At 47.4% G+C, this 23081-nt stretch overlaps 1 protein-coding gene across 4 annotated transcripts in view; it reads left to right on the top strand.

The window, feature by feature from the left end:
• The window catches only part of KIF11 (kinesin family member 11), a 160656-nt gene that overhangs the window by 43486 nt on the left and 94089 nt on the right, over positions 1–23081 (top strand). For all 4 annotated transcript variants that reach the window (XM_033940197.1, XM_033940199.1, XM_033940195.1 and 1 more), the window contains exons 4-5: positions 16822–16919; positions 17002–17080. In XM_033940197.1, the coding sequence (XP_033796088.1) occupies positions 16822–16919; positions 17002–17080 (177 nt within the window). The remainder of the gene's footprint in view (positions 1–16821; positions 16920–17001; positions 17081–23081) is intronic.

Genomic DNA, 23081 nt, shown 5'->3' with positions numbered 1-23081 from the left:
CTATGCAAGCCGCGGCAGGGTAAATTTTGCGGGGCTTGAATCCGACTATGTTTCTAGGAGCGTTGATGCAGCGGCCACGTGTCAGTGAGAATCAGGCGTGCGCTTGGGTCTCCGGCGATGGCGGGAGAGATGCAGCGTTCCGGTAGTTTGCTTCCAGCTGACTTTGGTCAGGGTATGCCGGGGCTTCTCTCCTTTCCGGTTCAGACAAGTTGTATGTGTTTCACCAGCTTTGGGACAAGCTTTATATGTCTATGTCTGTGTTCCTGCTGTACTCCCTTGAAGGAAGCTGCTTGTTTAATCGGACTCTGGGGTTAGCACTCAAGGGGTTTACCAGAGAGACTCTGACCTGTGCTAGGTTACTCAGTCTCAGCTAGGACCTTTTTGCGATGGTCAATTCTGTCTGCTTTAAAATGTATTTTGCTGCTGTGGTTAGAACCAACTGTTCCAACGCTTTTCTTGTGGAGTTCTCAGATGATTACCTTGCTAGCCTGGGAACGTCGAAGTGTCCCTGACCTCTCCTCAACAGGAGGTCTCTACTTTACGGCTACATGGGAACCATTTTGGAATACTATGACATCTATGTCTATAAGCCGTATTTTGAATTATTGATATATGTCTAATTAGTTGTTTGTATATTTGAGTTAGTTTCTTTGGGACTCCGGACAGGGGGGATGGGGGGAGTCAGGGTGGGAGGGGATGATTAAAATGTATGATTGAGCTCTGCTTATTGTAAGATATATTGGATCACTAGTTTTCTGCTCAATAAAAAATTATTTAATCACTCAGTCTCAGTTTGTCTCCGGACTGGGGCGACATACGGCAACTCACGGCACAGTGAGATCAGCAGTAAGATAGTGCCCTGTATTTCACACATGTATCTCATTGTCTCTCTTGGGGTCCCTGCAGATTGAGCCTTTGTCTCTTGGTAACTGTCCTTATTTGGGCCTCTGTGATGAGCTGCATGTGTTTAGTAGTGGCACAGGATATATATGCCTAAAGGTAGTACAAACAGTTTCCAAGTTCGGGCTGTCTCTATGGGCATAATGACACTGCGCATCTTCCTGCGGCCAGGACTCTCTTTCTCTATTTCTGAGGGGGCCTGGACTTCAGATTTCCATGCTTATCACGCTGGTTTCTCCTGTCACCATTTTCTCATGGCACATGCTAGACGGGCCCACCGACCAGAGAGGAATTGCTGTACAGCTCCTTTTAACCAGGAGCCAGTTACCTATTCTATCAAACCCGCGGAGGATCACGTGCTATGTGACTGTTAGCCTCATCCCTGAAGCTCTCATTAGCAATGTGAGCTTTGTCTTATACCTGTAAGGATGCTGTTGTTTTCCACGGGGCGGTAGATGCAGCATTTTGATTGAGTCTAGTACATATTCACTTTAAAGGACATATGTATTTCGCTCATGTTGCATGGGGTTAGTACTGTTTTCATGGTTCCAGTATATTCCTCTTTACATTGTGAAACTTGATTTTTCCTAGGAGAATCTTCTTGCAGATCCTACAGTCTCATCCTGCCATTCCCTGACCTTCTGCACTTCATTCTGAGGGGATCTTGACTTCTTCCAATGACTCTTCAGGCTTTCTCATGAGGGAGAAGACGCTATAATGTCAGGTCAGGGGGCTGTGAAGATTTTTCAGGATGCTTGCAACTTTGCATCCTCCTCAGGTTTCCAATTCGTTCTTGGAGTCTCTATGTTTTGTGTTTCCCTTTTCAGTGTTACTGATCCTCGGAACAGTTCTTGTAGTTCTTCGGGAACTAAGGGACATTGTTCCACTTACTGCATGGTGCCCGAGACGGGGGCATTGGGCAGGCTGGATCCCATTCTGCTGAATTAGTTTCTCGGGGTTACACATTTCTGCAGACAACCTGGGAGTATATTTACATTTTCTCTATGGACTCCGAATCGGCACTTGGTTTGCCTGCCTCTCTTGGAGCAGCACTTTCGGTTTTGGCACATGCCATTTTGCCTACCCAAGGCTTCACGAACGTTTTAGGTGATGTGGGCGGTGGTACCGTTTTGGCGCTACCAGGCGATTCAACTAATTTCTTCTTGACTGCCTGCTTGATTCGGACGACTTCCAGTCGGGCCATTTGACTGACACGAAAAGGGTGGTATCTTTTCCTCAGTTCTTTACACGTGCATCTTCGAATTTGCACAGCGCTCTTTTCTCCTGTACTATTTATAGGTATATCGGGGTGATGTTTTTATTCATATAGGAGAGACATGTGTTTCTTTCCGGAGACTTGGGCGTGGGGTCTCGGTCTCAGATTGGTATTCTTCTTCGCTTACCATGACCAAGAGTATGGGATTCTGTACAGTTTCTGGGATCCATATTGCTGACTCCACTGGGGACTTCGGCTTGATTTCCCCTTCTTACGCTACAGCAGTCGCTTTTGTTCCGGTGGTTCTCGGTATCTCAGGGCTCCAATTATTTGGTATGCTCCTTCTGCATCGCTCTGTATGATTTGGTGGCTCGGCGCGATTCCTCTTTTCAAGACATGCCTCAGTCTTTGCTGGACTAGCTCATGACCACCGACCATCCCGGGCTGTCGGGTTGGTGGGCTCGGTGGCTTCCATCCTCAGCTCCAGGAGTCTGGTCTTCAGAGGCGACTCAGTACTTGTTCATTCTTCTACTCTTGAGCAGGGTCAGGCTACCTTTCTGGAGCTTCAGATCATTCTTCTGGATTGCCACTGAGGGTCCTTTTGGTCAGTATTAGGATGGGGGTATTTCTCTACAGCTTGGGCAGTAGGTGTTGTATTCAGTTGGCAGGTGAAGTTGTTCTGCTTCAATGGGTGGACTCTCATCTTCGTCTTCTGTTGGCAGATTCTTTTATGGATCAGGATAAGAGTTTGGATAGACTTTCTCTCCGCGGAATCTGAGCATGGCCCATTTCTTGTATGTTACAGTGTACAGCGCTGTGTACGCTCTGGAAAGTGTGCATGTTAGTAATAGTGTAATCTTCTGCATCCTGGATATTGAGATTTGTGGCTCAAGCGTTATAGCTCTTTTTATGGAAGTGAGATCTGCTTGACCTAGACCTCATGGCCTCGTCTCTCAATTCTAAGCTTCCTAGCTTCTTCGGCGGGCCCAGGGAGTGGGAGTTAGAGGGGGTAGCTGCATGGCTCCTTTCTCGCCTCTGCCTTCTCTTTTTCAGTGTTTTCCGCTGGCTGATGATGGATTGGATTTGCCATCTCGAGCTTGCTTTCCGGGCACAGTATTTGTAAAATCTCTGGATTGGTGGCGTCATCCTTACTATGCGGATTTGATGAGTCTTTTGACAGCCGGACTAAAAAGTTTCCTGGTATCTCCGGCTTTGCTTGCCTAGGGTCCGATCAACATGGATATTTGTACTACTTTAGTATTACGACCTAGTTTTTTGAAAAATCTTGGCTGACGTGTAAGGGTTATGCGAAGCAGGTTGTTTCTTCTCTTATCCAGGTGCTACGGACGTCTTCTCCTGTGGCTTCTGCTTCCTTTTGGAGGTTTTTCCTTTCTTGGGTGCTTCTTAACGTTTGAACCACTCCAGAGTTCCTTTTTGGCACAAGTGTATTGCCGAGGGCTTAGCGTTCAATTCTCTTCAGCTTCTAGTGCCATTCTTGGCTTGTTACAAGGGCTAGGTATATTGCTTTTCGCTTACTTCTCAGATTCATGTAGTTCAGTTCCTAAACAGAGTGCAGTATATTCATGCGCCTCTTAGAAAGCCCGGTTTGGAGTACAATCTTCACGTACTTCTTCTCAGTTTACCGAAGGCTTCATTTCATCCTTGTCTTTTGGGACTCTAAAGGGCTGTGCCATTGAACAGGGGGTTTCTTGTGGCCATGGCTTCAGCTCTGCAGTTTTCTATGTTGCAGGCCTTGTTCAGCGGGGATTCCTATTTCTGATTTCCGAAATATGGGATATCAGTTCGGATGGTGCCACTATTTCTTTCTAGGGGGATGTCATCCTTTCTTTTATGTCATGCATGCTTGGTTTACCTTCCTTCCTGGGAGGAGAAATTGGGAGTAGTGCTTTTATTCACTGCATTTTTTGGTACGTACGTAGCGTTCTCCGTGAGCTTGGTTTCTAACGATTTTTAGTTGTTTATATCTCCTTTTTGTATTCTTCAAGGGATGCCTCAAACATATGGCGGCGTCCGAAGCCTCCATCGCTCGATGGGTCTAGGAGGACATTCTTTATGCTTGCTTGCTGGTAGGGAAGCGGTTGGCGAAAGAACTTCATGACCATTCCGCCGGAGCAATGGCTACTTCTTGGGCTCGGCCCAGAGGTTTTTTCCTTGGAGGAGATTTGTCTCGGGGCTAATTGGTCTGCCGAGAGTGCTTTCTCTCCGCATTTCTACTTGGATATGGGGGCGCATGCGGTAGGGGCGTTTTGTGCTTCGGTTGTTGCGGAGGCGGCGTTTGCTTCCCACCCAGATTGAAGATTGCTTTGCTACATCCCATTGGTCTCTGGATTCATCTGCTGCTGTTGCTAGAGAAGGAAAAATTATGTTCTTACCTGTTAATTTTCTTTCCCTTAGTCGCAGCAGATGAATCCAGAGCCCTACCCTTTCTGGATATTGTCTCTCGGTTTTTTCTTTTGCAACTTTCTCAGTTTGTTATTATGGCAGGTTGTTTTCTGTATTATTGCATTTTGAGATTTGTTATGGGAAAGAAGTTTTTTACATGCTATGCTTATTGATGGTTACGGATGCTTTGGCAAGGAGCTATACTGGATAAACAGGAGGAGTGCCAGCCAATAAGACCACCTGTTAATCAATTTCTCTATCTCTGCTTGCTGGTAGATATGAGCTATCCCATTGGTCTCTGGATTCATCTGCTGCGTCTAAGGGAAAGAAAATTAACAGGTAAGAACATAATTTTTCCATACTAAGGGCTCCTTTTATTAAGCCGCGCTAGCGGGGTTAACTTGCGTGACTTTTCATCATGCGCTGACCCCCGCGCTGGCCTAAAAACTACCGGCTGCTCAAGAGGAGCACTGGGTGAGAGGTTGAAGTGGACAGGAGCGCAGGTGGTTTTTTCATCGATCCTCCCAATTAGAGGCAAGGGAAGAGCCAGAGATGAACGTATCCTGAGGACGAATGAGTGGCTACAGGGATGGTGCCGGGATATGAACTTCGGATTCCTAAACCATGGGGAAGCGCTACAAGGACTTCAGGGACCAGACGGACTCCATCTGACCAGTAGGGGTAAGAACGTCTTCGGACACCGACTAGCCCGCCTGCTTCACAGGGCTTTAAACTAGGTAAGTCGGGGGAGTGTACCCATTCACATATTAGTGCAGAAAGGAATTATCCTGATGAGGTGAGTCGAAACTCCGCTTCCATGTCCAAGGTAAGTACCCACATTGCAAACAGTTCTTTGGGAGTCACACCGACTCAGGTAGGATACGCCTCACAGGGACTTAGCAAACACAAGATATGGAGGGCCAAGTATGTCAATGCACACAGTTTAGGTAACAAAATTCTAGAATTGGAGGCTGAAATAAGGAATGCCAACCTAGATGTGGTGGCAATATCTGAAACTTGGTTCACGGACTCACATGGGTGGGATATGGCTATACCGGGCTACAATCTACTTCGTCATGACAGAGAGGGCAGGTTAGGAGGGGGGGTAGCTCTATACATTAAAGAGGACATCAAAACCACCAGGATCACAGATGTCAAGTACACCGGGGAGTCCCTCTGGGTAAACCTGGCAAGAGGCAGAGAAAAATGCCTGTATCTAGGTGTGGTATACAGACCCCCAAGACAACTGGAAGACATGGACGCAGAATTAATTGAAGACATAGAGAATATCACTCTACGAGGAGAAGCTGTACTGCTAGGGGACTTCAATATGCCTGATGCAGACTGGAACTCATTTTCAGCGACAACCAGCGGTAGCAGGAGGCTCTTAACCTCCATAAAGGGAGCACGTCTCAAACAAATGGTAACTGAGCCCACTAGGGCCCAGGCGATCCTCGACCTGGTACTCACCAACGGGGAAAGCGTCTCAGAGGTCTCAGTAGGAGATACGCTAGTCTCCAGCGACCACAACATAGTGTGGTTCAACCTTAGGAAAGGCTTCTCTAGATCAAACACGAAAACAAAGGTACTCAATTTCCGGGGCACAGACTTCGCACGCATGAGAGATTTCGTCCATCAGACGCTGCAGGACCAAGCGGAGACCGATGATGTAGAAGCTAAGTGGTTAACACTGAAATCAACCATACATGAAGCAACTAGCCGCTTCATAAAATCAGTAAATAAATGACAAAAACAATAAACCCCAATGGTTCACCGCGGAGATCTCGCACCTCATTAAGGAGAAGAAAAAAGCGTTTTTCTCCTACAAGCGCACGGAGAAAAGAGAGGCAAAAGTAGGTCTACAACGGTCAAAATGGCAGTTAGGGAGGCAAAACTTCGAGTGGAAGAAATTCTGGCAAAAAACATTAAAAAGGGGGACAAATCCTTCTTCAGGTATATTAGTGACAGAAAAAGGAACACAGGCGGGATAGTACGCCTTAGAAGACCGGACGGAAGTTACGTGGAAGCAGATTCCGATAAAGCCGAACTACTGAATGAATACTTCTGCTCAGTCTTCACCTGTGAGGCACCGGGACACGGTCCGCAGTTGAAGGCAACACGAAGCACAGAAGACCCGTTTCAGAATTTTGAGTTTACACCAGGTGAAGTTTACAGTGAACTGGCAAGACTCAAGGTGAACAAAGCCATGGGACCAGACAATTTGCACCCAAAGTGCTCAGAGAATTGAGTGATGTCCTGGCGAAACCGTTGGCTGAGCTATTCAATCTCTCCCTAAGTAAGGGGAAAGTTCCCCTGGACTGGAAATTAGCTAATGTCGTTCCTCTGCATAAAAAGGGCAGCAGGACAGAGGCTGCGAATTATAGACCGGTGAGTCTCACATCAATAGTGTGCAAACTCATGGAAACACTAATTAAAAGCAAATTGGATTCGATCTTGAATGAAGGGAATCTTCGGGATCCCAGTCAGCATGGATTCACCAAGGGTAGGTCCTGCCAATCCAATCTCATCAGCTTCTTTGACTGGGTAACAAGAAAGTTGGACTTGGGATTGTCTTTGGACGTCGTGTACCTGGACTTCAGTAAAGCTTTTGACAGTGTCCCACCGCAGGCTGCTAAGCAAGATGGAATCGATGGGGTTAGGAGAGACACTAACTGCATGGGTCAATGATTGGCTGAGTGGCAGACTTCAGAGGGTGGTGGTTAATGGTACCCTCTCTAAAACATCGGAGGTGACCAGTGGAGTGCCGCAGGGCTCGGTCCTGGGTCCACTCCTTTTCAACATATTCATAGGGGATCTGACTCAAGGGCTTCAAGGTAAAATAATACTATTCGCCGATGACGCCAAACCTGCTTACATTGGAAAGTTGGTCCTCAACCTGGCAGCTAGGCTTCAATGCTAAGAAATGCAAGGTCATGCACCTCGGAAGCGGAAATCCATGCAGGATGTACTTCTTGAACGGAGAAACTTTAACTAGGACTTCAGCAGAACGAGATTTAGGAGTAATCATCAGTGCAGACATGAAAACTGCCAATCAAGTGGAGAAGGCTTCATCTAAGGCAAGGCAGATATTGGGTTGTATCAATAGAAGTTTCATCAGCCGAAAGCCTGAAGTCATAATGCCGTTGTACAGGGCCATGGTGAGACCTCATCTGGAGTACTGTGTGCAATTCTGGAGGCCACATTACAGTAAAGATGTGTGCAGAATTGAATCAGTTCAACGGACGGCCCCCAGGATGATCTCGGGGCTCAAGGGTCTCTCGTACGAAGAGAGACTGAACAAATTGCAGCTCTACACTCTTGAGGAACGTAGGGAGAGGGGAGACATGATCAAAACATTTAAGTACCTCACAGGAAGTGTCGAAGTGGAAGATGATATTTTCTTTCTCAAAGGACCCTCGGCCACAAGAGGGCACCCGCTCAAACTCAGGGGCGGAAAATTTCATGGCGACACCAGAAAGTATTTCTTCACAGAGAGAGTGGTTGATCATTGGAACAAGCTTCCAGTGCAGGTGATCGAGGCAGACAGCGTGCCAGACTTTAAGAATAAATGGGATACCCATGTGGGATCCCTACGAGGGTCAAGATAAGGAAATTGGGTCATTAGGGCATAGACAGGGGGTGGGTAAGCAGAGTGGGCAGACTTGATTGGCTGTAGCCCTTTTCTGCCGTCATCTTCTATGTTTCTATGTTTCTATTACGCGCATTAAACCGCTAGCGTGCCTTTGTAAAAGGAGCCCTAAGTCTACTAAGGATGCAATTACTATATACAAAATACATAAACCTTGAAAGAAAGGAAAAGGGGGCGAGGGGAAAATGAAAGACCACTTAGTGTACGGAGTGTGACAACATATAATATCATGCTACAAGGTGATCAATTGGTGTTCATGAACTGCTTGCAGAAGGATATCAGTTGCTTCTTTCTGTTCCTCCTCCTTCACTAGTGGAGTATATTTTATTTAATTTGTTTTCTATCCTGTTCTCCCCAGTGAGCTCAGAACAGGTTACAGGATAACATACGTAAAATACAGTCAAAACAGGTTACACTTTTGCAAAATATACAGTTTCCTTTTTTTTTTTTGGGGGGGGGATGTTATTTGCATTATTCCAGGACAAGCAGGCAGCCTATTCTCACATATGGGTGATGTCATCGACTGAGCCCGGATGCGGACGCCCCACAAGCAGACCCGGTTGAAGAAACTCGAAGTTTCGAGTTGACCACACCGCGCATGCCTCAAGTGCCTTGGGCCGAAACATCATCCGAAGTTGTGCCTGCGCTGTGCTCGAGCCTTCAACCGTTGTATTTTGGTGGACAAGCTCTTCAGGATGGATTCTTCTTCTGATCCCTCGACTTCAAAGGCGACCTCGGCCTCACCTCTACCGAGGTCCCTCCTGCTTCTACTGTTTCCAGCTCGAGCCTCACCAGACCTTCGTCGTTTGCAGCGGCTCTTTCTTCGACATCATCTGCTGTATCTTTCCCTGTTTCCTCAGGTCAGATAGCTCAGCAGACAGTTCCAGCGGTAGTGATTAAAGTGCCTAAGACTCACACTGCCTTGAGGGAACCTCCAGCCAAAGCAGATGTTCCGGTTTCAGATGCAAATCCATCCTTGCCGGATTCTTTCCAGACCATGTTGGAGAAGCAATTAATTCAGTTCCTTACTAATATGGGACCGAAGCTTCTTCCTCTTATCCAGCCTGGGCATTCAGCAGACTCCCACGAGCTCGAGCGGCTTCCTTTGCCTCAGTCTGAGCTTACACTCCCTTTGCAGGGAGCAGAGTCTCTGCGAGTATCTGGTCTGGCATCTAAGCACGTGAAGCAAGGAGCAGAATCTTTGCAAGTACCTCGGCAGGAATCCTCACACTCTCTATACAAGGAGCAAAGTCTTTGGGAGTGCATCAAGGTTCGTCTATCAAGCCTCTGGAGCTTCGATCTACAGCCTCCAGTCCTATCCATTCTTTGATAGCATCGGCTACTTCTGTCTCTGAGGCGAAGTCTCCTCGATCTTCAAGATCCGCTTCCAGGCACAGTTCTCACCGATGATTGAGGCTTTCATCGAGGCATCCTTCCAGGCATAGTTCTTCTTCTAAAGAACGACCTTCTTCAACTAAGCATCAATCTACCCCTACTTCGACTAAACCACCTACTCCTCGTTCGAGGTCTCAAATGCCGAACCTCGAGGATGTAGCGGTTTCGATTGCCTTGTCCAAGTCACCATATTCCTTTGATGCCTTTTTTCCTGCCAAAGCTTCATCTTCGACCCAGGCTGCCTCGACGTCCTCGAGTCCTTCTCGAGGCAAAGCATTGGCAGATCAGCTATCTTTCTCATCGTCAGATGGCTGTGGACTTGGATCTTCAATTAGATACTGGCTCCAAATAGTCTAAGGAGTATGTCGAAGTCATGCATCTTCCTCAACCTCCAGCAGAGTCACTTGAGCTTCCTCTTCATAAGCTTTTTGAATCAGACTTTTGGTCGATGCATGGAGACACCTTTTTCCATACCAGCTGTTCCAGGAAAATTGGACTCTAGGTATAAAACTGTCTCATCAATCCCTGCTTGTCAAGTCCTCCTTGAAGAGGTCCCATCCTTCCAAGGTTTATGCCACCGTTCCTCCTGGCAGGGAAGGGAAAACTATGGACAAATTTGGACATCGCATCTATCAAAATGCCATGATGTCTTCTAAAGTCCTCAATTATAATTTTCAGTTTATTACTTATTTTGAATTCCTCATTTCTCTATTACCAAAGTTTTTGACTTATTTGGATACTCCAAAAGCACTTTGAATTTCAAGAAGTCCTTGCTTCTTTATCTCAACTCCGATTGCATCTCCTCCAGTCATCTTATGATGCCTTCGAGTTGTCTGCCCGACCAGCTGCTTGCTCTGTAGCTATGCGTTGCCTTGCCTGGCTTCGTACCATTGACATGGACCCTAATATTCCTTGTGAAGGCAATGACCTCTTCGATGCATCTATCGAGGCAGCCACCAAGAAATTGTCTGACCATAAAAAATCCTTTGCTTCTATTGTCAGACCTAAGCTGAAGCCAGCTCCTGGCAAACATACACGTCCTGCTCCAATCTATCAGTGGCGTTTTGCTCCGAGGACGGCTCCTTATAATTGCCCTCCTCTCAAGAAACAGCAGCCTCTGAAGCAACAAAAACCTCAACCTTCTGCTGTACCTAAGGCTACTCAGCCTTTTTGACTGTTTAAAACAGAGCATAGCCTCCACCGTTATGACTCTGCCTTCTTTTCTCCCTATAGGAGGTCGTCTACATCTTTTTTTTACCATCAATTGACGACAATTACATCCGACCTCTGGGTTCTTACCATCATCAGGGAAGGATACTCTCTTCATTTCACTCAGGTTTCACCAGAGCTTCCTCCAAGAAAGTATTCTTCCAATTCATCCCAGACCGCCCTTCTTCAGGAAGCTCAAGCTCTGCGTCGTCTCCATGCCATCGAACCAGTTCCCTTGGAACAGCAGAACAGGGGATTTTATTCCTATTACTTCCTTGTTCCGAAGAAGACAGGCGATCTGCGGCCCATTCTAGATCTCAGGGCTCTCAACAAATTCCTAGTCAAAGAAAAGTTTTTGAATGTTGTCCCTGGCCTCCCTTTATCCCCTTCTCGAGCAGAACGACTGATTATGCTCTTTGGATCTCAAGGTGGCCTACACACATATTCCCATTCATCTGGCGTCCTGTCAATATTTCAGATTTCGGGTGAGGAATCTGCATTATCAATACAGAGTACTACCCTTCAGTCTGGCCTCATCTCCCAGAGTGTTCACCAAGTGCCTGGTAGTGGTAGCAGCAGCTCTCAGGAACCATGGTCTTCAGGTATTTCCCTACCTCGACGACTGGCTCATCAAAGACTCCACATCTCAAGAGGTTATTGTAGCACCCAACGGACTACCTGGTTCCTACAAAATTTGGGATTCGAAATCAAGTTTCCCAAATCTTACCTCCAGCCCTCGCAGAATCTACAATTCATTGGAGCTGTTCTGGACACTGTCCAACTCAGAGCATTCCTCCCACAGCAATGACTAGAAGCTCTTCTTCAACTTTGTCATGCAGTGTCTTCCCACCCTACTATCTCAGCGAGACACATGATGGTACTCTTAGGTCACATGGCCTCCACAATACACGTGACTCCTTTTGCCAGACTTCACATCAGAATTCCTCAGTGGACCCTGGCATCTCAATGGACGCAGGTTTGCGATCCACTTTCTCAACACATAACAGTCACTCCTTCTTTGAAGCAGTCTCTCCGTTGGATGCTCTCTTCCAATCTTTCCAGAGGCTTGCTTTTTCAAACGCTTCCCCATCAGAAGGTCCTCACGACAGACTCTTCAACCTATGCTTGGGGGTGCTCATCTTAATGGTCTCCGTACTCAAGGCCTCTGGACCAGTACAGATCGTCAGTGTCATATCAATCTGATACTCAAAGCTCTCAATGCTTTTCAACATCTTCACAACCAAGTAGTCCTCATTCAGACGGACAAACAGGGAGGGACGGGATCTGCCTCCCTTTGTCAAGAAGCTCTGAAGGTTTGGGACTGGGCAATCTGCCACAACACCTTCCTCAAAGCTGTCTACGTTCAAGGGGCGAAGAATTGCTTAGCGGACAACTTGAGTCGTCTTCTGCAACCTCATGAATGGACACTCCATTCCTCGCCTCTTCATCACATTTTTTCACAGTGGGGAACACCTCAGGTAGACCTCTTTGCAGCTCTCCACAATTACAAACTGCCTCAGTTCTGCTCCAGGATATACTCTCCTCACCGCCTCGAGACAGATGCTTTTCTTCTGGAATGGACGAATCTCTTCCTATATGCATTTCCTCTCATTCTCAAGACTCTGGTCAAGTTGAACGATTATGCCACCATGATTCTAATTGCTCCTCTGTGGCCGATACAACCTTGGTACTCCCTTCTACTTCAACTCAGCGGCAGGGAGCCATACCTTCTACCAGTTTTTCCTTCTCTGCTTACACAGAGCCAAGGATCTCTGCTTCATCCCAACCTGCAGTCTCTACACCTGACAGCTTGGTATCTCTCAACATAATCCCTCTTCAGTTTTCTCAATCTGTAAGAGATGTTTAGAAGCTTCTAGGAAGCCTACCACTAGACAATGCTATCACCAGAAATGGACTAGATTTTCTACGTGGTGTTTTTCTCATCATAAGGAGCCTCGGCATTCCTCCTTATCTTCTGTTTTGGACTACCTTTTGCACTTATCCAATTCTGGCCTCAAGTCTACATCTATCCGAGTCCATCTCAGTGCAATTGTGGCTTTCCATCAGCCTATTAAAGGGAAACCCCTCTCTGCTCATCTGGTGGTTTCCAGTTCATGACAGGACTTTTCAATGTCAAACCTCCTCTCAAACCACCTCCTGTGGTTTGGGACCTCCAATATTGTCCTTGCTCAACTGATGAAGCCTCCATTTGAATCAATTGATAAGGCTTATCTGAAGTACCTCACTTGGAAAGTAGTGTTTCTCATAGTCCTCACTTCTGCTCGACGAGTCAGTGAGCTACAAGCTTTAGTTGTTGATCCACCTTTCATGGTGTTCCATCATGACAAGGTGGTTCTTCAAACTCATCCTAAATTCCTCCCTAAAGTGGTCTCGGAATTTCATCTCAACCAATCCATTGTTCTTCCAGTGTTTTTTCCAAAGCCTCATTCTCATCCTGGAGAAATAGCTCTTCATACACTAGACCAGGGGTGCCCAATATGTGGATCGCGATCGACCGGTAGCTCAGGAAGGCAACATGAGTCGATCGCAGAGCCCATCCCGGGCTCCATGATAGGCTCAGTAGATCAGGACAGCAACACGAGTCTATCAGTCTTCCTCTCCCCGACGTCAGACGCTGACGCCGGGCATCCACTTTAGACTGTTTTTTTTGTCATTTCAGGGGGCGGGGAGGAAGGGGGCGTGGCGGCAGCAGCAGCCTGAAAAAGAAATCATCTTGGCCCGGGTCGGTGTCATACTCCGGAACTTCTACCTCTTCCAGCAGCCTTCCTATCTGGCCCTCTCCCTTCTTCCTGCTTCCGGCCACACCCCCTGCTCCGCGGCTCTCTTCGGCAACTCAGCAGCAGCGATCGACACAAGCTTCTGACGTCAGGGCCTACCCTCTGCGAGTCCCGCTTGTTTCAACTTCCTTTTTCCACAAAGGCGGGACTCGTAGAGGGAAGGCCTCGATGTCGGCAGCCTGTCTTGATCACCGCTGCTGATGAGTTGCTGAAGAGAGCCGCAGAGCAGGGGGTGTTGCCGGGTGCAGGTAGAAGGGAGAGGGCCAGATGCAGGACTCGTGGGTGAGGGAGACGAAGAGAGAGGGGAGGGAAACAAAAGGAAATATTTAATACTAGGCTGGGCTGGAGTGGAGGGAGGGTGGAAAGATTCTGGCTACAGGGTGTATTAACAAAGGAAAAGAAGGGAAAGTTGAAAATGGAGATAGTGACACAAAGGGTAAGCAGGATCTACTGAATAAGGATAGAGATGAAGAGGAGGTGAAATAGAGACATAGAAGTAATGCTGAAAAAGTGTGTGGGGGGGGGGAGATGGGCAAATGGTGAACATGGGGTAAAGACAAGGACAGAGACAAATGAAGATTCTGAAAAAGTGGTGAGATAGGGATATAGGTGAGATGGACACAAAGAAGAGTGATGCTGGAAAATAGGTGGAATGGTAATTCTGACAGACACAAAAGGGAAATGCTGGATCAAGGAGAGATGGGGCTCAGGCTGGATTGAATGGGGAGAAATGCCTTGTTGGCCCGGAACTTCCTCTCCTACGTCAGAATTGACTTCAGGGAGCGTAATGCTGGTCAGCGCGACGCTTCTTCAGGGAAAGCTTGGGACGGCGGTGGCTTGGGGGCTATTCCCCGATGGCGGTGGCAGCAAACCGAGTGGCTTGGGGGAGGGCACGGAGAAAGAAAGAAATGGGATAGACAGGGAGACAGAAAGAAGGGGGCAGACAAGGAGACAGAAAGAAGGGGGAACAGGGCGACAGAAAGAAAAAGTTGGGGGAGGGAATGAGGTCTGGAGGAGAGGAAACATACAGGAGGCTGAAAGAAAAGGAAGAAAATTGGATGCACAGTCAGAAGAAGAAAGTGCAACCAGAGACTCATGAAATCACCAAACAACAAAGGTAGGAAAAATGATTTTATTTTCAATTTAGTGATCAAAATGTGTCTGTTTTGAGAATTTATATCTGCTGTCTATATTTTGCACTATGGCTCCCTTTTACTAAACCGCAATAACGTTTTTAGCGCAGGGAGCCTATGAGCATTGAGAGCAGTGCGAGGCATTCAGCGTAACTCCCTGTGCTAAAACCTACTATCGTGGTTTAGTAAAAAGGGAGGGGGTATATTTATCTATTTTTGTATTTTGTTACTGAGGTGACATTGCAGAGTCATCTGCCGTGACCTCTTTGAAAAAACCCGGAATATGACTAATTAACATTTTCTCTGCCTTTCAGTGTGCTTTGTGTTTTTTTTTAAATTTTATTGTTGGTAGATCATTTTGACTTAGTCATTATAAAAGTAGCTCACAAGCCCATAAAGTGTGGGCACCCCTGCTCTAGACTGTAAACATGCTTTGGCCTTCTATTTGGAACGCACCAAACCACACAGAACTGCTCCTCAACTTTTGTCTCCTTCGATCCAAATAAGTTGGGACATCCTATTTCTAAGCGTACCATCTCCAACTGGATGGCGGCTTGTATCTCTTTCTGCTATGCCCAGGCTGGATTACCCCTACATAGTAGAGTCACAGCCCATAAAGTTAGAGCAATGGCAGCTTCAATTGCTTTCCTCAGATCTACTCATATTGAGGAAATTTGTAAAGCTGCTATTTGGTCCTCGGTTCATACCTTCACTTCTGTCTGGATACTTTTTCCAGATGGAATGGACAGTTTGGCCAAACAGTATTACAAAATTTATTCTCCTAAATTGCCAACACTCCCACCATCCCATTTCTGGTTAGCTTGGAGGTCACCCATATGTGAGAATAAGCTGCCTGCTTGTCCTGGGATAAAGCACAGTTACTTACCGTAACTGGTGTTATCCAGGGACAGCAGGCAGCTAGTCTCACAACCCACCCACCTCCTCTGGATGGCTTCTCTGCTAGCTATCTGAACTGAGGAGATGCGCCCTGCGCTGGGAAGGAGGGTACTCGCGCATTCGTGGTGCAGTCGACTTGAAACTTTGAGTTTCTTCAAGTGGGTCTGATTGTGGGGTGTCCGCATCCGGGCTCCGTCGATGACATCACCCATATGTGAGAATAGCTGCCTGCTGTCCCTGGATAACACCTGTTACGGTAAGTAACTGTGCTATTTTGTCAAATCCTCATTAGAGTTTTAGGCATGTTACAAGTAGCATATTGCCACATTAGAATTATGTATAGAGTTCAACATGTTTACAAAGAATTTGCTACATAGTTATCAAATTTTGCATACAGGCCGAGGTGATATATCAAAGGTAGCAGCTATCAAAGATGCTTGAGGGAGATATCTAGTTTAACTTGATGTTGCTATTCTAAGACAGTATAATGTCCATTTAGGTACACAACATGTTTGAAAATGCCTATCAAATGACTTTGTTAGACGGTTGAAATAGGGTCTTCATTACCAATTGGATCTTGTACAAGAGGGGGGAGGGAGGAGGAACTGGAGCCTAGCATGTAGTGGGTCCATTTCTTCTAAGTCTTGCAGGAAGTTTTTTTTTTTAATTTTTTATTTTTTTAAAATTTCTGCTGGTGTATAAAGTGCCATGAATAATCCTTAAACATTTTATTGGGCTTCGAATAAGAAAAATAAAGCAAATGCCATCTTTCATATCATGGGTTTTTTGGGGGTTTTTTTGTATGTGTGTGTGGGGGGGGGCCTTCCCTCCCTCCCCCCCAGTAGTTTTCCAAATTGCATTTAATGTCCCACTCCCTCAGTAACCTTTTGAGTGTTGGATCGGATGTGGCTGTGTTTGGAGGCAGTGCACGCAGTGAATGTTTCTGAATATCTAGGTATGAATGCTCTTTTCAGTGACTATCTGTTTTATTATAAATTAGCATTCCTATTTTGTGGTGTTAAATTCTGTTTTGTAAGCCGCTATGGCCTTCTGCACTTGTGGGATATAAAACAATTTTAATAAACATACACATCCCTTGATAAAACGGGTAAGGGCACTGGCTCTGAAGCTGCTTCTTGTCATATCTAAGATTAGACAAATTTTATATAAATGGTCTAGTTAGAATGTCTGTCAAATGGTATTAATCTTTTTCCTTAATAGGTTTTTGGCCCTCAAGCGAAGCAAATAGATGTGTACAGAAGTGTTGTGTGCCCTATTTTGGATGAAGTTATTATGGGATACAATTGTACAATATTTGCGTAAGTAGTCTATCCTAATATTTTTGGTCTAGTTTTTGGTATTTCATATGTATATAGTAAATATTTTTTTTTTCTTGTACAGGTATGGTCAAACTGGTACTGGCAAGACCTTTACAATGGAAGGGGAGAGGTCACCTGATGCAGAGTTTACATGGGATGAAGTGAGTACATCTTGATGCAAATAGATCCCAAATCATAAATACACATTTTGTTCCAATGAGCCTGTAAACGGTAGTGTACATTCTAGTGCAGTAGGGATGATATGCTGAGCCATAGGGTTGACCATTCATGCTCATGAGCATACTGTAGAAGATGTCAATTGTAGCTCCTTCTTCTCCCCTGGTCTCTTGCTTCCCACTTCAGTTCTTTCTTCTGCAAGCATGAAGGTGTTCTGATCTGCTCCCTTTCTTATTTTGTGGTGGTTTTCGGTTATTTGCGATTTGTTTTGTTTTGTTTTCTTTTTTGTAGCTCTAAGAACTGTTGTGCCTACTTGGAGAGGAACAGACTTGTTTATAGCTGGCAGGTGAATCCTTCAGGAACCTGTGCTGCCAGCCTGCTGAATATTTGTGGAGCTCTGGATTATGGGCCTTTAGCATTTGTTCACTTCCTTGACTTTGTCAGTAGCTTTAGAGCAGGCTGTTAAGCAACAATAATATTCTTTGGGGGTGCTCACTGTGCCGGCTGCAATTTCACTTCCCCCCTCCTCCTTTCAGTGTTTGTTGGAGGCTGCCCGACTAAGGTCTGACTAGCAGCCTGAAGATTTTGGCTTGGCAGCTGACCGGTGGATTGAGGTAGAGAATCTCTTCAGATCCAGCTACCCTTTTAAGGAGCTGAAGTAGTCTGCAACACCATTTCTGATACACATGGTCTGTGAGTACAGGCTGCGACACCCTATGAGGAAAATTAGGAGGGTGTCTTTTTTTTTTTTTTTTTCCCCCAATTCTTTATTCATTTTTCCATCTTACATCAAGAACACAATATTACATCATTTAAACCTTGTAAACATCACTTGCATTTCTTCTAACATCAACTTAAAAACATAAATTTATACCCTCCCCACCCACCCTTCCCACAAATATTTTAATCACAAATATCATAAATATCTATTGATAAAACCTTTAATATAACTTTATACCCTCCCCCCTTCCCCTATATATAAGTGTACTTTCAGTGAATAATGGTGTCTAATTATTGCAATAATTTGTCAATGGCCCCCAAATCTTTTTTTTTCCAAATCTTTATTCATTTTTTCATCTTACATCAAGTACACCATATTATATCAATTGAATCATACATTACTTGAAATTTTCCATATATCATCATAAATACATAAAAATATCTCCCTCCCCCACCCACCCTTTTCACAATATTATAATCAAAGATAACATACATGTATTGTATTCATAAATATTGATAGAACCTATAATATAACTATAAACCACCCCCTTCCCATAATTATAATTATACTTTCAGTGTAAAGGCATCTAATCATTACAATAAGTTATCAATGGCCTCCAAATCTTTTTAAAAGTATTATAATTCCCTTTATCCCAGGACAAGCAGGCAGCATATTCTTTACGCATGGGTGACGTCACCGACGGAGCCCACGGTACGGACCTTTTTACTAGAAAGTTCTAGTTGGCCGCACCGCGCGTGCGCGAGTGCCTTCCCGCCCGACGGAGGAGTGCGTGGTCCCCAGTTTCTTCGTTTCCGCGGAGCGAAGAAGACGTGCGTTTTTCAACTCCGATTGAAATCCTCTTTTTGCCTTCCCGCTCGCGTTCTTTTTCATTTTTATTCACCTTCGGGTGCCTTTTTTCTTTCATTTAAAAAAAAAAAAAAAATATTTTCTTTTGACTTCGTTTTTCGTTCTTGCCCCGGCGGGGCCTGTTGTCACGATCCAGGCCTCGGGGTTTGATTTTGCGGAGGCCGTGTTTCCATTCATGCCCCCGCAGCCCGGTTTTAAGAAGTGCCAGCGGTGTGCACGCCCGATCTCCCTCACTGACCCACACAATTGGTGTTTACAGTGCTTGGGACCTGAGCATCGGGCGGACTCCTGCACCCGCTGTGCCACTCTTAAAAAACGCACTTTGAAGAATCGTCAAATTCAGCAAAGTCTACTGTTCGGCACCGGCCCGACTATGGACTCGACTTCTTCAACTGCGGCACCGTCGAAATCGGCACCGACCACTTCGACACCGCCTGAAACTACATCGGCGCCACCGGCGCCAGGTAAGCCGGCTAAGAAGCCTTCCACCCTTGAGCGCCCTCCCACCTCGGTGGCGACACCAGCTCTTTCGGTTCCACGCCGAACCAAAAAGCGCTCCGCTCCGATATCGGTGAGTGCCTCGTCATCGGCCTCCTCATCGCCGGAGCGTAGAGCGGCACCCATGGAACCAAAGCAGAAAAAAGTGGTTCCGGTGCCATCCCTGGATGACCGCATTGCGACCATCCTCCAGGATAAGTTGCAGGAACAACTCCAACAGCAACTTAAACAGCTCTTGCCCTCTATCCTGGCACCGCTACTTCCGGTACCAGACCGGCCCGAGCCCCGCACCGTCCAACCGGTATCCACGCCATCGGTACCTATGGACTCCTCCATGCCCATTCTCTCGGTGCCACATTTCCAGGCCCATGCCGAGGCTGTCGCCTTGACGACGACCGATCCTCCTCGGGACCGAACGGAACACCGGTCTTCCCGCGAACCTGACCGGCACCGTTCTTCCCGGGACCGAGACAGACACAGGTCTTCATCCCCCGGTACCGTCTCGGTACGCTCAGGCAAGTCTCGGTCTAAAACTCACCATACCGAGCCTTCCACTCCAGTCTCTCGACACACGCACACCGATGTCAGAGACCCGGACCTCTGGGAGGAATCTCCCCTCGGTACCGAGGAGGATGCATCGTCGTCGGACGAAGAGCCTTCGGCCCCCGATACCACATCTAAACCTGAGCAATCTTCCTTTTCTAAATTTCTCAGGGAATTATCCGGGGCCTTATCCTTGCCTCTGGAATCTGACTCTAAGAAGTCACAAGCTTTCCTGGAGGCATTAGATTTCGATCAACCCCCTAAAGAGTTCCTAAAGTTGCCCGTGCATGACATCCTACGGGAAACTTTTTATAAAAATTGGGAGAATCCACTGACTGTCCCTGGGGCGCCCCGTAAACTGGATAGCCTTTACAGGGTTATTCCTATCCCGGGATTTGACAAACCCCAGCTGCCCCATGAGTCTCTTCTGGTAGAGTCCACTTTAAAAAAGACTCAGGGCTCTAGTGTTTATGCCTCCACCCCTCCTGGCAGAGAGGGCAAAACTATGGACAAGTTTGGCAAGCGGCTCTACCAGAATGCCATGCTTGCCAACAGGGCTAACAACTACTCTTTCCATTTTTCTTTCTACCTGAAACATCTGGTAATGCAACTCTCCGCCATGCAAAAGTACATGCCGGAGCACAAGGTTCCACTATTCCAGCAGCACATCTCCAGCCTGCTTCAACTGAGAAAATTTATGGTGCGCTCTATCTATGACTCTTTTGAGCTCACCTCCCGTGCATCTGCCATCGCTGTGGCTATGCGCCGCCTGGCCTGGCTCAGGGTCTCTGATCTGGACGTCAACCATCAGGACAGACTAGCCAACGCCCCATGTCTGGGAGACGAATTATTCGGTGAGTCCCTGGATACCACCACACAGAAACTCTCCGCCCATGAGACCAGATGGGATACTCTCATTAAACCAAAGAAGAAGGCTCCTCCTGCTCGTCCTTACCGACCGCAGTCTTCTTATCAGCGCAGGTTCTCCGCTAGGCCGCTCAACCCACCTTCACAGCAACCTAGGCGGGCCCGCCAACACCAACACACCCAGGCTCGTGCACAATCTAATCAACCTGCCAAGCCTCTTCCTCCTGCCAAACCTTCTCAGCCCTTTTGACTCCTCTCTCCAGGGCTTAGCCAGTCTTCCACCCTCATTGCCTCTTCCTCAGCCAATCGGAGGCAGGCTCCACATCTTCATCAGCCGTTGGGAGGTCATCACATCGGACCAGTGGGTCCTCAACATCATCCGCCACGGCTACTCTCTCAACTTCCAGACTCTTCCACCAGACAATCCTCCCGTAGAGTCTGCTTCTCTTTCAACTCAAACCCCCCTCCTCCTGAGGGAGGTCCAATCCCTCCTTCTTCTCAATGCCATCGAAGAAGTACCTCCGGAACAAAGAGGCCGGGGATTCTACTCCCGTTACTTTCTAGTTCCAAAGAAGACAGGAGACCTACGTCCCATTCTCGATCTCAGGGACCTCAACAAGTGTCTAGTCAAGGAGAAGTTCAGAATGCTCTCCCTTGCCACGCTTTACCCTCATCTCTCTCAGAACGACTGGCTATGTTCCCTGGACCTCAAAGAGGCCTACACTCACATCCCAATCAATCCAACTTCACGGCGCTACCTCCGATTCCAGGTGCACCATCGCCATTATCAGTACAAAGTGCTACCTTTTGGCCTCGCTTCATCACCCAGGGTGTTCACCAAATGCCTCATTGTGGCGGCGGCCTTCCTCAGGTCTCACAACCTTCAGGTGTTTCCCTACTTGGACGATTGGTTGGTGAAAGCACCTACGTCTCCGCTTGTGCTACAAGCCACTCATCATACCATCTCTCTCCTCCATCTTCTGGGGTTCGAGATCAACTACCCCAAGTCGCACCTGTTTCCCACACAGCGCCTTCAATTCATTGGAGCAGTTCTCGACACCACACTAATGAGGGCGTTTCTCCCCTCCGACCGTCAGCGGAATCTGCTCCGCCTGTGTCGTCAGGTGCTCCTTCATTACTCCATTCCTGCCAGACAGATGATGGTCCTCCTGGGCCACATGGCCTCGACGGTGCATGTGCTTCCCCTGGCACGACTCCACCTCAGGACACCTCAATGGACTCTGGCCAACCAGTGGTCACAGACCTCGAACCTTCTTTCTCATCCCATCTCTGTGACATCGTCTCTTCAGCGATCTCTACAATGGTGGTTGAACTCCTCAAATCTTTCCAGGGGCCTTCTTTTCCATCTGCCCCCGCATTCCATGATCATCACCACGGATGCCTCCCCTTATGCATGGGGAGCTCACCTGGGAGACCTACGCACCCAAGGTCTTTGGACCCCACAGGAGCGTCTACATCACATCAATTTCCTAGAACTACGAGCCATGTTCTATGCTCTCAAGGCCTTCCAGCACCTTCTTTGTCCTCAGGTTCTGCTCCTGTGCACGGACAACCAAGTCGCCATGTACTACATAAACAAACAGGGCGGCACCGGATCTCGCCTCCTTTGTCAGTAGGCTCTTCGCATTTGGACCTGGGCCACAGCCCGCAGTCTCTTCCTCAAGGCTGTCTATATCCAGGGCGAACAGAACTCCCTGGCCGACAATCTCAGTCGCATCCTGCAACCTCACGAGTGGACCTTGGATCCTCCCACGCTCCTCTCGATTTTTGCTCGCTGGGGCACTCCGCAAGTGGACCTATTTGCAGCCCCTCACAACCATCAGCTGCCCCAGTTCTGCTCCAGACTCTTCTCTCCTCACCGTCTGGCCCCGGATGCATTCCTTCTCGATTGGACGGATCGGTTCCTCTATGCCTTTCCTCCTCTACCTCTGATGTTGCGGACTTTATCCAAACTCCGCAGGGACAGAGCCACCATGATCCTCATAGCTCCCCGGTGGCCTCGTCAACACTGGTTCTCCCTCCTGCTTCAACTCAGCTCCAGGGAGCCCCTTCCTCTACCTGTGTTTCCTACTCTACTTACACAGCAGCATCAGTCTCTACTACATCCCAATCTGTCTTCGCTCCACCTGACAGCTTGGTTTCTCTCGGGCTGACCTCTCCAGGAAATCTATCTCAGCCTGTCCGTCTCATTTTGGACGCCTCAAGGAAACCGGCCACTCTCCAATGTTACCATCAGAAGTGGACCAGGTTCTCCTCTTGGTGCCTCCGTCATCATCACAATCCCACCTCTTTAGCGGTGGAAACTGTTCTGGACTACTTGCTCTCCCTGTCCAACGCAGGCCTCAAGTCTACCTCAATCAGAGTCCATCTCAGTGCCATCACGGCATTTCATGAGCCTGTCCTCGGAAAACCTCTCACGGCTCACCCTCTGGTTTCCCGATTCATGAGGGGCCTCTTCAACATCAAAC

The sequence above is a fragment of the Geotrypetes seraphini genome, chromosome 4, assembly GCF_902459505.1.
Source record: "Geotrypetes seraphini chromosome 4, aGeoSer1.1, whole genome shotgun sequence".
NCBI lineage: Eukaryota > Metazoa > Chordata > Amphibia > Gymnophiona > Dermophiidae > Geotrypetes > Geotrypetes seraphini.
Note: the sequence above shows the minus strand (reverse complement) of the source record. Positions and strands in the feature narration are given on the sequence as shown.